The sequence below is a fragment of the Malania oleifera genome, chromosome 12 (assembly GCF_029873635.1).
Source record: "Malania oleifera isolate guangnan ecotype guangnan chromosome 12, ASM2987363v1, whole genome shotgun sequence".
Classification (NCBI taxonomy): Eukaryota; Viridiplantae; Streptophyta; class Magnoliopsida; order Santalales; family Ximeniaceae; genus Malania; species Malania oleifera.
This window is the reverse complement of record NC_080428.1, coordinates 34,464,369-34,478,583: the sequence shown is the minus strand read 5'-3', so window position 1 is coordinate 34,478,583 and position 14,215 is coordinate 34,464,369. Positions and strand designations below refer to the sequence as shown.

At 36.7% G+C, this 14,215-nt stretch overlaps 1 protein-coding gene and 1 non-coding gene across 2 annotated transcripts; one reads left to right on the top strand and one right to left on the bottom strand.

Annotated features, from left to right (window-relative positions):
- Positions 1–4,870: 4,870 nt before the first annotated feature.
- Positions 4,871–5,623, bottom strand: LOC131143864 (uncharacterized). Its single transcript, XM_058092228.1, has 2 exons — positions 5,393–5,623; positions 4,871–5,260 (listed from the first exon to the last, which is right to left on the bottom strand). Exons 1-2 carry the CDS (start codon positions 5,621–5,623, stop codon positions 4,871–4,873), a joined length of 621 nt encoding a protein of 206 aa, XP_057948211.1.
- Positions 5,624–7,606: 1,983 nt separating this feature from the next.
- Positions 7,607–7,712, top strand: LOC131145258 (small nucleolar RNA R71). The gene has a single exon (XR_009134044.1). It is a non-coding gene; the product is annotated as a small nucleolar RNA R71 (small nucleolar RNA).
- Positions 7,713–14,215: the final 6,503 nt, after the last annotated feature.

Here is a 14,215-nt window from a genome sequence, read left to right as displayed (position 1 = left end):
CTGGTGATAGTCCTCTAAGTATCTTCCTGGTCAACTCATAAGTAGGGTAAGATTTACCGAGAGCATTTAAAGAATTCATGATGTGTGTGAATCTTGTGTACATAGATTGAATAGATTCATCATCAATCATTTTAAATGCTTCATATTCACTAGTAAGCATGTCTATCATACTATCTTTTACTTCCTTAGTACCTTCCCATGTGACTTCTAACTTTTCCCAAATCTCTTTAGCCATCTAGTGCACAGAATAGTAAGTTCATTGTAGTAGCATTTATTTGCACAGATTTCCAGTCTTCCTCTGTATATTCATCTTCAGTCTTTGGAACATTTACCTTATCAACTACTTTCATGGGAATATGGTTTCCTTTAGAAACTATTTTCCACACTTTTCAATCTACATTTAACAGGTATATACTCAGCCTATGTTTCCAGTAAGTGTAATTTACACCACAGAAAATTGGTGGTCTAGTGGACGAGTGTCCCTCACCGAATGGTGTTACATCGATGTGTGCCAAGTGATCGTTTAACAAAAACAACGATTAAGTCTATGTAAACCCTCTCTGATACCAAATGTGAATTTAGGTGTAATCCCAAGAGGGGGGTGAATTGGATATTTTGAAAATATTTAATTTTACTTCAACAGTCAGTCCCTGTTTTAAGATTTAACATAACCAATAACCAGAGCTTGAAATTAATTCAATCCAATAATTTTATATTCAATTATACCCAATTAATTACCAAGTGTTTGTAAGATCATTCAACATACACACATGCAAGTTAGATAATGAAATGCGATGTGGAAATTAGAAGGAGTGAGAGAAGAGAGAAGGCAAACACAATTTTTATGAGGTTCAGCCAACCTGGCCTACATCCTCACCTTGAGCAACCCACTCAAAGTTTCCACTAAATCCCTGCTCCTTTAACCGGTACAGAGCTTGCCTTACAATCCGCTGCTTACAAGAGGTACAACTTCCTCCTAATTCGATGCTTATAAGAGATACAGCTCTCTCCTCAAACCCAATTCACAGCCCGAACTGTGATTACTATATAACAACTTTACAAAAACTCAATAACATTTCTATACAAGCTTATGAGTACAATAGAAAATCCTAACACACGTTCATATGATAAAACTTGAAGCTCAATGAGTGTATGTAATGTGGTAAATAAAATCTCTGAATAATCTTTGGTTAAAAAAATTATTCCGCTTCAAATATTGAATCCAACTAAATGATCTCAATACAAATATGTAATTTAGTTTTGTTCCAAAAATCTAGATTGATTAGTTTTGTTCCAAATATCCAAAACATAATATGATCTTTGTATATGAATATGTATATATATATATATATATAGAATATGTGTTCCGAAGATCAAAAACCTAATATCATATTTTTTAGAAAATATCTCTCAATAATATATATATATATATATATATATATATATATATTTATGAGCTCTTAGGATATTTAATCAAGTGGTTTTGTAATATATAAAAATATCGAGTCTTTAAATGAAAAAACACTTGAATAAAAAATAGTCAACCTTTGGCAGAACTTTTCTCAAGAAGTGATCTTTTCAAACAATATATATATAAGCACACTCAAGATCAATCTCTCAAATAATATTCAATGATAAATTTTTTTTTTTAGATGAAAAACTCTTTGAGAATAAATAATTACAAGTAGATCGATTTACCGAACATCAATAACAAGTTGAATGCACAAAAATCGCTAGGATGCCTTTTGAAAATCAAAGCAGCCTTAACTCAGATTTGACATATATTCTTTGAAATCTTAAGCAAGAGTTCAGCAATGTGCTCAATGCTCTCCCAAGTTGTGCTAAACATTCAAGACACTCAATCTCATCCAAAGGTGAGACACTAGGGTCCCAATTTATAAGTGTTCTCGGCCTCATATTCAATCTTGGTCGTTAGATCATGAAAATTAAAACCTAATGTGTCTACATTCTCACTGACACTTAAGTTCAGCACCCGACATTCGTCAACGAGAGGACACCTTCATTGACGAGTGTTCTATACTCGTTCGTCGACATGAATGTGAGTTCATCCATGAGAGACCTATCTGAAATTTTTGTGCTCTCGGTATTTTCTCGTCGACGAGAACGAAGTGTTCGTCACCAAGTGGCCTTTATGAGTTCATTGACGAGAGCATTGGGTTCGTCAATAAGGCCTCTAAAAATTTGACTCTAAAATTTTTAAAACTTAGGACATTGTAAATAAAGATTTTATGATATGCATGTGTCCTAAAGTAAGTCTAGCGTATGATTTTGAGCTTCTAGCTATATCATAATACAATGAAATCTAAATACTCATTCCCACGACTATCTTGAACTTAACGCTTGCATCTCCATTCTTCTACTCTTTTAGTTCCTTGGATTGTACCTGGTTGTATATTCTTTAATCCTCATGGCTTCCATGACTTCTTCAACTTCTGTGCATGCTAAATAATGTTCCTGTTCACACTCTCAATGCACATATCAAATACCAAGTGATTTGCCATTATCAAAACAAGATTGGACTCATAAAGTCAACACCTCCCTTTTTTCTTTCTTTTCTGTTCCCGCATGTACACGGCCAAGGCCCACTTTTGTTCTCAACTCACACACACACACCAAGGCCTAGCCCACTCTCTTCTTCGTTTTTTTTTTCAATTTCATTCCAGTGCATACACATGCCACAAGGCCCAACTAACCCACTAAAGACTCCAGCATGTATGCGCACATGGGCTTTCTTTTCAAAATGCTTCAGTGCATGGCCGGTTCTTCAATTCAAGCCCATCTACTCCCAAATTCTTATGCACACGGCCACGTATCCTTTGTTGAACAATATATATATTCTTTTCAATTTTTCTTTAAGTGTACAAGAGAGCCTTTGGCGCATAAACTCATTTGATGCTCACAGACTTGCATGGCTTCTTCACAGGCTCAAGCCCACACACGCATGGTTCGATTTTAATTTTCAAAAATTATCCTGCAATAATAAAATATGAATATCCATAACTTTACGGCAAATATAGGATAATTATCTCAAATGAGCTCAATGTTAAAATACTAAACATAATTAGGTATTTAATTAAAATTATAATCTTTTATACATGAATTTAAATGGCTAATTACGCATCTTTGACGCGTAATCACCCCCCCCCCCCCAACTAGCATTTTGCTAGTCTCTAGCAAATAACGTGAATGAAATCCAGGGCGATACCCAAAAACACTAATTCTAGTCAATATTAGATTAATGCACATGAAACAAAAATATACCATTTCATATATAGGAATATAATCAGATCACGCACAAGCTCATCCATACACAATTCATGCAACTCCGAAAAAAGTCATTCATGCTAGTTTCATCATTATGTAACCATTAAGAATAGTATGCTCATATAGAATCAACCAACAATTACAATTCAAATTTAATGTAATCATATAAACTCGAGTATAAGGCAAAATCTTGGGGCATGTGTAATGTGTATGACTCGTTACACCTAAGATACCAGTGGACACCTACAAAACGGTCATTTAGACTCAGCCTAACTGGTGTATCCTCAAAAACACTCAAAAAGAATGGGTTCACTCATCATATGTGAGGAGTGTCAGGATCAAACATCCCACATATTGCAAGCAACAAACACTAAATATATGGAGTGGACTAGTCTGAAAAGGATCTAGCCTATTTGTGAGGTGTCTAGTCCTTCACCCTAACATCTCCTCACCTACTCGCCATATCCAATCAAGACCACCCTAGATCAACTTATTCACCAACCAAGCGTGAATACATCTGAGGCATTAGGCAGTTGAAGAGTCTTCATATGTGGAGAACATGTGTCGTGTCCCTAACTTTTTATTATAGTTGTGTGGAGCAGTTATTAATCTTTCACCTCATTTTGGTGCATTTCTATTTCTTTTTTTTCTTTTTTCTTTTTTTTTCTCCTCATTCTTAAATTTCTTTCTTTTCATGGTCAATTAGGACAATCATTACACTTCTTTTGTTGTCTTCATACCACCTATGTGAATTAAGCTCGAATAGTAGTTCATGAAATAAGACTATTTCTAGGGGTGGCTCAGCAATCACATCTTGAGTAGGCTACAAGATCTAGGTTTCTATCTCCCCACTAGATGTCACCTCTAGGTTAGCAAGTCAAAAATTGAGACAAGTGTACAAAGAGTATCTAGAAAAAAATGGAAAGTTAAGTTTCATGAACTCTGAGCTGACGTCAAAAACTCAAACGAACAATAAATGGCTCAACAGTACCTCACAAGGTGTCAAACTCGCCACAGGTGCTCTCTCAGTGCTCTCAAGAAACCCTAAGTGTTACAAGTCACGTGAATGTGTATTTTTAGCCTCATGAGATACCATGTAAATACAAGAATTTATATAGCCACGCGAATGAACTATTAGTCAACCTACATGGAGTTATAAAGCCATATAAAGAAAACTACACATAAATAACTCAAGTGTGTAACTCTTAGGTTATATGCAAGTATGTGAAGGGTATAAGTTAGTGTTAATCATGGCATAATCATCTATCTTCAACAATCTTTCTTTCTTTTCTTTTTTTTAAATAATAAAAACTCAACAAGTGGAAGCGCATAGTGTCACATGCAAATTCTCAACCCCCCCCCCCCCCCTCCCAAAACTAAAGTGGAACATTGTCCTCAATGTGAAAGCATAGGGGAAATAGAAAAACTATGCACAGGGGAAACAAGCTAATAGAAAAAAAAAAAAAAAAGACAGAAAATCACTACCAACTAAGGAAATAGAAAAAGAAAATAAAAATGCAAATAAATAAAAAAAGAAAGCAAAAATAGAAAAGAAAAAAAGAAAAGTAATAGGAGATAAAGGTCATTAAAGTCCCCTAGGGTCTTGCAGAAGCAAGACATCTTCATTTGGATCAAAGGAAGTCAAGAAAGGCTTAAGCCACTGTCCATTGACCGTGAAGTCGTTATCATTCTTTGGATCCACAATTTCTACTGCACTGTGAGGATGAACATGTTTAAAGATGTACGAGTCACCCCATCGGGACTTTAGCTTCCCAGGAAACAGATGTAATCTAGAGTCATAAAAAAGAACTTGTTGATTCGGGAAAAGTTGTTTATCCTTGATTTTATTGTCATGCAGTAGCTTCATTTGCTTCGTCGCTAAGTAAGCCTTGTCATAAACTTCCCTCTTGGATTCTTTAAGCTCACACACCTGCAACTTTCTCAAACCTTTGGCATTGTCAAGTAAAAAATTAATCTGTTTAACAGCCCATAATGCACGATGTTGAATCTCAATACGTAAATAACATGTCTTACCATAAACCAACCTATTGGGATACATCCCTAAATTTGTCTTGAAATCAATTCGGTAAGCCTAGAGTGCATCAACCAGTTTCTCTAACCAATCTTTTCGATTAGGAAAAACCGTCTTCTCAAGTATGATCTTGATCTCTGCAAAGAACTTACACATATCCTGAGTTACCCCATGTTCTAGCGTTCGTTCAATGATGAGGTAGCTCACAATATCATCAAACCAAGGGCTGTGTGACATGTTGGTGATAGGATAGATGATGTTAGCATCTAACACTTTCAGCACTTCTTTCTTTACCACCTCCGTCATGGTTGGGTTCAGTCTCCATTGGTCATCACGAACTGGTATTGCATCTATCTCTGTGGATTGCCCCTCTAATTCTGGAAACTCTCTAATCAAGGGAACTTTTTCATCAAATACCTTAGGCTACTCGAGAGATTCACTCTCAAATGCACCATCAGAATCAAATGCCGACAATAGCTCTGAAATATCCAAGTCATCTAGCACATTAACTGCATGTACCTCTGAATCATCACACCCAGTCGACGTCTTGTAAGCATTAAACATATTCATCTCGAATGTCATATTTTCAAATGTGAGCTTCAGTACACCACTTCAACAATTAATCATTGCATTTGAGGTAACAAGGAATGGTCGTCCAAGAATAACAGGTGTCTGGTAGATGTTGGAGACAGATTGCTGCATATCCAAGACCACAAAGTCCACTAGGTAATAAAATTTATCAACGTGTACTAATACATCTTCAATAATGCCTCGTGGAGCTTTTAATGATCTCTCTGCTAACTATGGCATCATGGGTGTTTTCTTCAGCTCACCTAAATCCAACTGCTCATATATTGAAAATGGGATCAAGTTCACACTGCTCCCCAAATCAAGTAAAGCTCTCCTAATACGAGATTTACCAATCATAATAGAAATAGTGGGAGAACCAGGATCTCTAAGCTTCTGAGAAGTCTGACTCAATATCAATGCACTAACTTGCTCGGTCAAGAATGCTTTCTTCTTTACGTTCAATTTCCTTTTCACTGTGCACAGATCCTTTAGAAATTTTGCATACATACGAACTTGTTGTATGGCTTCCAACAGTGGAATGTTGATCTTCACTTGCTTGAAGATTTCTTGAATTTCATTGTGATATTTGTTCTTCTGACTAGCTGTCAACCTTTGAGGATAAGGTATCACAGGTTGATACTCCTTAATAGTCTCATCCTCCTTATTACCCGACTTCTTTGGATCTAAGCTTGCTTCATCTGATTTTTCTTTTGGCTCATCTATCTCAATTGCAACATCAAGTGTTGGAGCAACTGTTTGTTGATCAACGGGTATTTCAGGATGGGAAACTTATTTTCCACTCCTCAAGGTAATAACAACCTTTGTCGTTTCAATAGAATCCCCTGAAACAATATGCACTTGTTGCTGTTGTTGTTGGTATATCTGAGGATTAGGCTGAGGTTGTGTTGGAAATTTCCCTTTTTTCAAAGGTATTCAGCTATGTACTTATCTTATTAATAGTTTCTCTCAGTTCATTGATGGCTTGAGTATTCTTACTGTTGGTCATGACGTGAATCTACATGAATTGCTGAAACATATTCACCATCTGCGTCATGCTATCTTCAAAAGATTTCTTTGATTGAATAGGAGCTAAATTAGGTTGAAATCTCGAAGGTGCGTAGCTCTAAGAGATTTGTTGGGGTTGATACTGTTGTTGAGGAGCTACAACTGGATGATATGGTGGCTGTAGAGGTGGTGCATAAGATTGAAGAAGTCGCTAAAACTGTGAGGAAGATGGACCAGACTAATCATTCCTCCATGAGAAGTTCGGGTGATTCCTCCATCCCAGATTATAAGTGTTCAAAAATGGCTGATTTTGAGATTTGTTGACCCAATTTGCTGATTACATCTGATCAAATCCACTCTCCTACAATACTGGTTGAAGCAGACAATCCTCCACCGAATTCGCAGCTTTCACTTTCTCGAACTCCATAACCTCTATTTTTTTAGACAAAGCAGTAGTAAGAGCCCGTAAATTAGTCTCCTATTTAACCTCATATTTACCTCCACCATCATTTTGTTCTAAGAGGTTGTACTGCTATTGGTTCTTAATCATATCCTGTGTTCCATTGTTGGGCACTTTCAGTTAAGTAATCAAAGAATGATAAAGCCTTATCCGGTTCCTTGCTGAAGAACTCCTCGTTGCATATAGTCTTGACAAACTATTAACATTTAGGAGTAAGAGCAGTAAAGAAATAACTGACTAACCTCCAAGATTCGAATCTATGATGTGGACATATATTCATCAAATCTTTGAACCTCTCCCAACAAGCCTGGAAGGTCTCGTCACCTTTCTGCATGAACTGACTGATCTACTTTTGCAGGTGCTGGTTCTCTGAAAAGGAAAGAATTTGTGTAAGAACTCACATTGCATTTCAGCCCAGCTAGTAATAGAATTAGGTCTCAGAGAGTTAAACCAGATTTTCACCTTATCTTTCAAAGAAAAAGGAAATAATCGAAGCTTGACATACTCATCAGTTCCAGCCCTATTAATGAAAGTAATACAGACCAACTCAAAATCTATCAAATGCTGACATGGACTCTGAGAATCCATCGCGTGAAACTGGGGTATCATAGATAACATACCATGCTTAATTGTGCAGCTCGATGCATCTTGTGGTAAAACAATGCAAGAAGGTGTAAAAGTGTGTGTAGGATGCAGAAAATCCTGAAGTGTACGTGGTGCAGGTGCAGCCATAACTCCCTCAAAAATTTCTTCAAAAAGATCACTCAAATCAATTTCAGAATCGTTCGTAAAACTAAAAGGAGAACAATCAGATTCGGTGCTCTGTATGTCACTACTGGTGTTAAGTGAAATTTTAGACAGTCTATTCAAAAGATCTCTGACCCAAGGCAACAAAAATCAATGCAAACAGTAGAAATTCACTAACACAACAGCAAACAAGCATGATCAAGTTTTTCAATTTTTTTGTTTTTATATTTTTTTTATTTATTTATTTTTAAAAATTAATTAAAAATCAAAATCAAACTTTGAAATTAAATCTGGCACTCCTCTGCAACGGCTCCAAAAACTTGACTTACTCGAAAAATGAGCAGCTCGAAAGCTATCCCAAGTATAGGAGTTCAGTAGTGTAATATTTAGCCCAAGGATCATATCGTCTCCTCAAGGAATGCAGTTTAGTTTTAAAATTTTTGTAATCCCAAAATAAAATAAGAAAAGAAAGGTTTACTAAACACAGTTCAGATTCAATTTCCTAGGATTTTTGAGATTTTTGATGAAATTAAAACAAAACTTAAGAACCTAAAATTAAAATATAAAATAAGAACCTAATATCCTTACAGTAACAAGAAACAAATGATGGTAATTAAATCCTACTTAGACAATAAATAAATCCTACGTATGAAATTCTGGACAAAAGCCTAATGATCAAAACTTTATAAATTAACTGAAGCATTCAACCATAAAAATAAAAACCCTATTAATCACCAACTTAAAAACTAAACTTAACCCAATCACTAACGTAAAAAAAACTTTAAATCTAATCCAATGATGGTTTCACCGAAAACGAATTTGGCTCTTCGATAATTTAAATAATAAACTAAAACACAATAATGAAAATAATCCCAACCTAAATCTATTCCAACAATGATATTAAATAAAAAGAACAAAACAAGACTGAATTTAATAATGATAATCCAATAGAACTTTAAGATTCCAAGACTTTAAAATAAAAACACAACTGAAAATTAACAATAATAATTTAACCAAGTATTTAAATGCAAGAAAAAAAGAGATGAGAGAGAGAGAGAGAGAGAGAGAGAGAGAGAGAATAAGCAAGTTGTGTGGAGATAAGACGACACCTCTGTTCTCAAGTTGGTGCGGCACAGCAGCGGCACCAAGCTCTCGGGTTGCTCCCATGCAACAGGCACAGCAAGGAAGAGAGGGACAGTAGGAGCAACAGCTAAAGCAGCAGGAAGGCTCAGCACTTGGGGCAGGGAGCAACAGCAACATGTAGTTGTAGAGAGCAATAGCAGCAAATGAGAGGAGTGCCAAGAGAGAGATGAGACAAAGCCAAGAGGGGGATAAGAGACTAAGGGAGAGGAGAAGGAGAGAAGTAAGGGAAAGGTTGACAGAGAGACGAGATAGGGAAGTAGAGAAAAGGGAGAAAACGAGGGAACTAAGAGGGACAAGAATGAGAGAGTTAAAAAGATAAAAGAGACTGAGATCATAAGAGGTCGAGAGAGCTGAGAACTGAGGCCAAAAGAACTTTTTAAAAACCCCTTGAGAAAGCCCTACTCCCAGCGCACCCACCTTGCATGGCCGAGTCAAATCAAGACCCGACCTCCCTTTTTTTTCCTGTTCCCACATGTACACGGCCAAGGCCCACTTTTGTTCTCAACTCACACACACAGAGAGCAAGGCCCAGCCCACTCTCTTCTTCTTTTTTTTAAAAATTTCATTCCGAGGCATACACAGGCCACAAGGCCCAACTAACTCGCTAAAGACTCCAGCATGTATGCGCACATGGGCTTGCTTTTCAATATGCTCTAGTGCATCGCCAGTTCTTCAATTCAAGCCCAGCTACTCCATAATTCTCATGCACACGGCCACGTGTTTTTTGTTGCACAATACATACATACATACATACATACCTATATATATATATATATATATATATATATATTAATTTTTCTTTAAGTGTACAAGAGAGCCTTTGGCGCATAAACTCATTTGATGCTCAAGGACTTACATGGCTTCTTCATGGGCTTAAGCTTATGCAGCCATGGTTCGGTTTTAATTTCCAAAAAATTTCCTACAATAATAAAATAGGAATATCTGTAACTTTATGAAAAAAATAGGATAATTATCTCAAATGAGCTCAATGTTAAAATACTAAACATAATTAGGCATTTAATTAAAGTTATAATCTTTTATGCATGAATACAAATGCCTAATTACGCATCTTTGACGCGTAATCGAGCACATCGCATCTGTAACCCATGTCCATTCATTTCTCATATCAATTTCACATTCTTTCATATCTCATATTCATATTCACATTTTCTAGCTCGTAGGTGTCCACCAGCATATAGCACGTCGCGTCAGTAACCCACGGTTGTTCATTTCTCATATCAATTTCACGTTCTTTCATTCCTCATATTCATATTCACATTTTCTAGCCCATGGGTATCCACCAACCTATAACACGACGCATCTGTAACCTATGGTTGTTCATTTTACTTTTCACTTTTCCTAATACTCCCTAGCTCATAAGCATCCACCAGTATAAAATACATGTCACGTCTATAGCTCATTGTTGCCCTGAGGATATTCACATCATCATGTATTCACCCCACATGACTAGATTGTGCGTCCTGAAGGCTGGACTTAACCACGGTTGGTCTATCAGGTTAGATCAAAATTGGGAACGCGTCTATAGTACGATTGGCCTGCCCAATCCTAGTCTAAACTCTAGAGGGCAACACTACCCTTCTCACTGGCCCAATCGACTGTCACATCACACGCTATACAAGTCGTGCGGTTGCACTAACACAATGCTAGCAACGATAGTGTGCTCACTGAAAAACTGTGATCCATCAGGGTTCTCATTTTCACATTTCTCAATTCACATTTCATTATGTTTGTATATCTCATCGTATCAAAATTATTCTCATCATTTCTGTATCATTCTCATCAGATCTGTATACATTTCATCTCATATCAGTATAAATCTCAACTCAACATTTTTGTATAAAACATCTCTATGTATAATACATATATCGTCATTTTAGTAAAAACATATCTATATATCTCATTTTACCATATCTCTGTAAAAACATATCTATGTATCATAAATATATCATCATTTCTCAGTAAGGCATATATGTGTAACACATTACATCATTTCTCTATAAAACATATCTTTATATCACATTTCATCATTTCTGAGTAAAAGCATGTCTGGGTTTCATAGTTCATCATTTCTATACATAAATCTCATACCATCACACTTATATATAAAAACAATACTAGTTTCCCATATCTTCATATTTATATAAAACATTTCAATATACATATCATAGTTTCATTTCTTAGTACAAACCACATATTTCAATTTCAATGACATTCCTAGTATAAAATCGTTATTTCGTATTCCTCATGCCACACAAAGTTCAACTAATAATCATAATATAATGATCACAAGAAAAACATCTATATCATCGTTTTTCAAATCTAAATACTATATTTTCATTTTCATATTCTTACTCAACAATTATTTTTTTCCAAAATACCTGTTATAATTTATTCCCCTTACTTGGCTTACTGAGAGGCTTGCTAAAAATCACTATACCCTCACCTGCGGCATATAGAGCTTAAAACCCTAAAATCACATTTTCCCCCATCTCAATCAACTCAATCCCAGAATTATAATCATTTAAATATCTCCAGGCCCATACACTCCATTTAATTAACTAAATACCAACATTTAACACCCTTACCTTAGTTTGGAGTGGTGCTTGGAAACCCCAAACAAGAAATCTGCTCCGATTAACTTGTTAAGCATCACTCCTAGGACCCCGTGGTAGCTTCTGATCGTCAAATCGGGCTTAAACTGGGCCAAAATCGAAGAGAGGGAGAGAGAGAGAGAGAAGAAAGTAGGTTTTCTGGAAAAAATTGATTGAAAGCCTATTTATAGGCTGCTGGTCTGTGTGTACTCGTTGACGAGAATAGGAGATTCGTCAACGAGTCACAGAAGGACACTCGTCGACAAGAACAATAGGTTTGTCGACGAGCCTTTAAATCTGAGATTTCTTGACTCTCGGGATCTCCTCATCGACAAGCACAAGGCACTCATCGACGAGGCCTTTAAATCTGAGATTTCTTGGCTCTCGAGATCTCCTCGTCGACGAGGACAGCGCACTCACCAATGATCCCATGTTGTAATGCCCCTACAAATTCCCTTCCTTATTCTTTTGTTCCTTTTTCCTTTATTTTCTTATTATTCCTATTTTTTGGGTCTTTACATTCTGACACTAAAAGGAAAACATATACAAGACAATGAGGTAGATTCGAACCCCACACACGCTCCAGGGTTCACCCCGATTCATGGGCAAACATCAGAACTGCCACCTCTTGTCACAGAGGGCGCACTACTGAATATCCCCCCGTTTGTTCCTACTGCTCCGCTACCAATATTTTCGGTGGCTGGAATGCCTTCAATAGTGATTCTAGATGTGGGGGTAAATACATCTGAGACCGAGCATCGCTGTGATGTGCTCAAGGAGCGCTTGAAACCAATAGAAGGGACTAATGCATTCGGTTCCATCGATCCTACTGACCTTTGTCGGGTACCGAAAGTGACTCTACCACCAAAGTTTAAGGTTCCAGATTTTGAAAAGTTTGATGGAACCCATTGTTCATTAACACATCTACGCATTTTCTATAAGAAAATGGCAGCATATTAAGATGATAAGAAACTGTTGATGCACTGTTTTTAGGATAGCCTAATCGGCGCAGCTATCAGGTGGTACATAAAGCAAGACAACATCGGGTTCACACGTGGAGGGGCCAACACCTTCATAGCCCAGTATCGTCATCTGACGAAAATGGCGTCTGACCGCATGACATTACAAGGCATGGAAAAGAAGCCCACTAAAATGTTTAGAGAATATATATAACGCCCTGGACCTGCCATATGGGGCCCAGAGTGTTATGAAACCGACACGCGTCTCTGATACCATTCGCTCAGTGGAAAATAATAAAATAACCTCGAACATAATATACCAGAGTTCTATATTTATACATCAACAAATTCATATCATACAACCATATTCTCCATATTACAAAACCTGGATGAAATATATTAAACATAAAAACTAAAAACATAACTGTTCTAGTACCATTCACAAAACTGCCCAGCGCTGGAGCTATCTAAGCTCGATCACCTGGATAACCTGAAAATATTTAAACAATGATAGGGTGAGACACCTCTCAGTAAGGAAGAAATAGTTTATAACAGTGTGTGGCTAAAGTGTTTAATATATAATTAAAATATCCATCCAAATGCGTTCACGATCCACAAGCAGCCAAAATATCACGCTCATAAACACAACATGGTCTACGTCTTTTTCATCCAATCACATGCCCACAATCATAAATATTTTACTGATAATTCCCGAGAATAGGGAAGTCTACCCCCCCATACAAGTAGATTCCCTCTACTCTAGTGCTAACACTAGGGCACTCACCTTTCTCAGTAAGTCCTCGGGTTATGTATCCAAGTAAAATCACTGAAAATAGGGAAGGTCACCCTCCCATACAAGTGGCTTCTCTCTACTCTAGTATCCATATATAATTACTAGAGTACTCGCCTTCCTCAGTAAGCCCTCGGGTGGAGTAATCTACTTTACCATAAATACTTAATTAATTCAAGTCACACGCAGCCAACCATATTCATTTAACAAACTCCATATATATACTCATATCACAATCAATCCACACAGGATAATCATACATTCTTCAATCATACCCACATATCATGTAATCTTCCACACAGGACTCTAACACACACATCATACATGTCCACATAGGACTAACCAATCACACAAATTACACTATCCACACATGACTAATCAAACCACACAGCATATATGTCCACACAGGACTAATCAAACCACACAGCATTTATGTCCACACAGGACTAATTAAACCACATAGGTTACAAAACAAATACTCCGTTCATGGTAAATAGGTAAACAACCCCCTCATACCACTGCCAATGTTTACCTCCCAATATAAATGCCCACATAACGACCTCCTCATATCACTGCCAACATTATATGACGGTTACACCATGTACGATATAA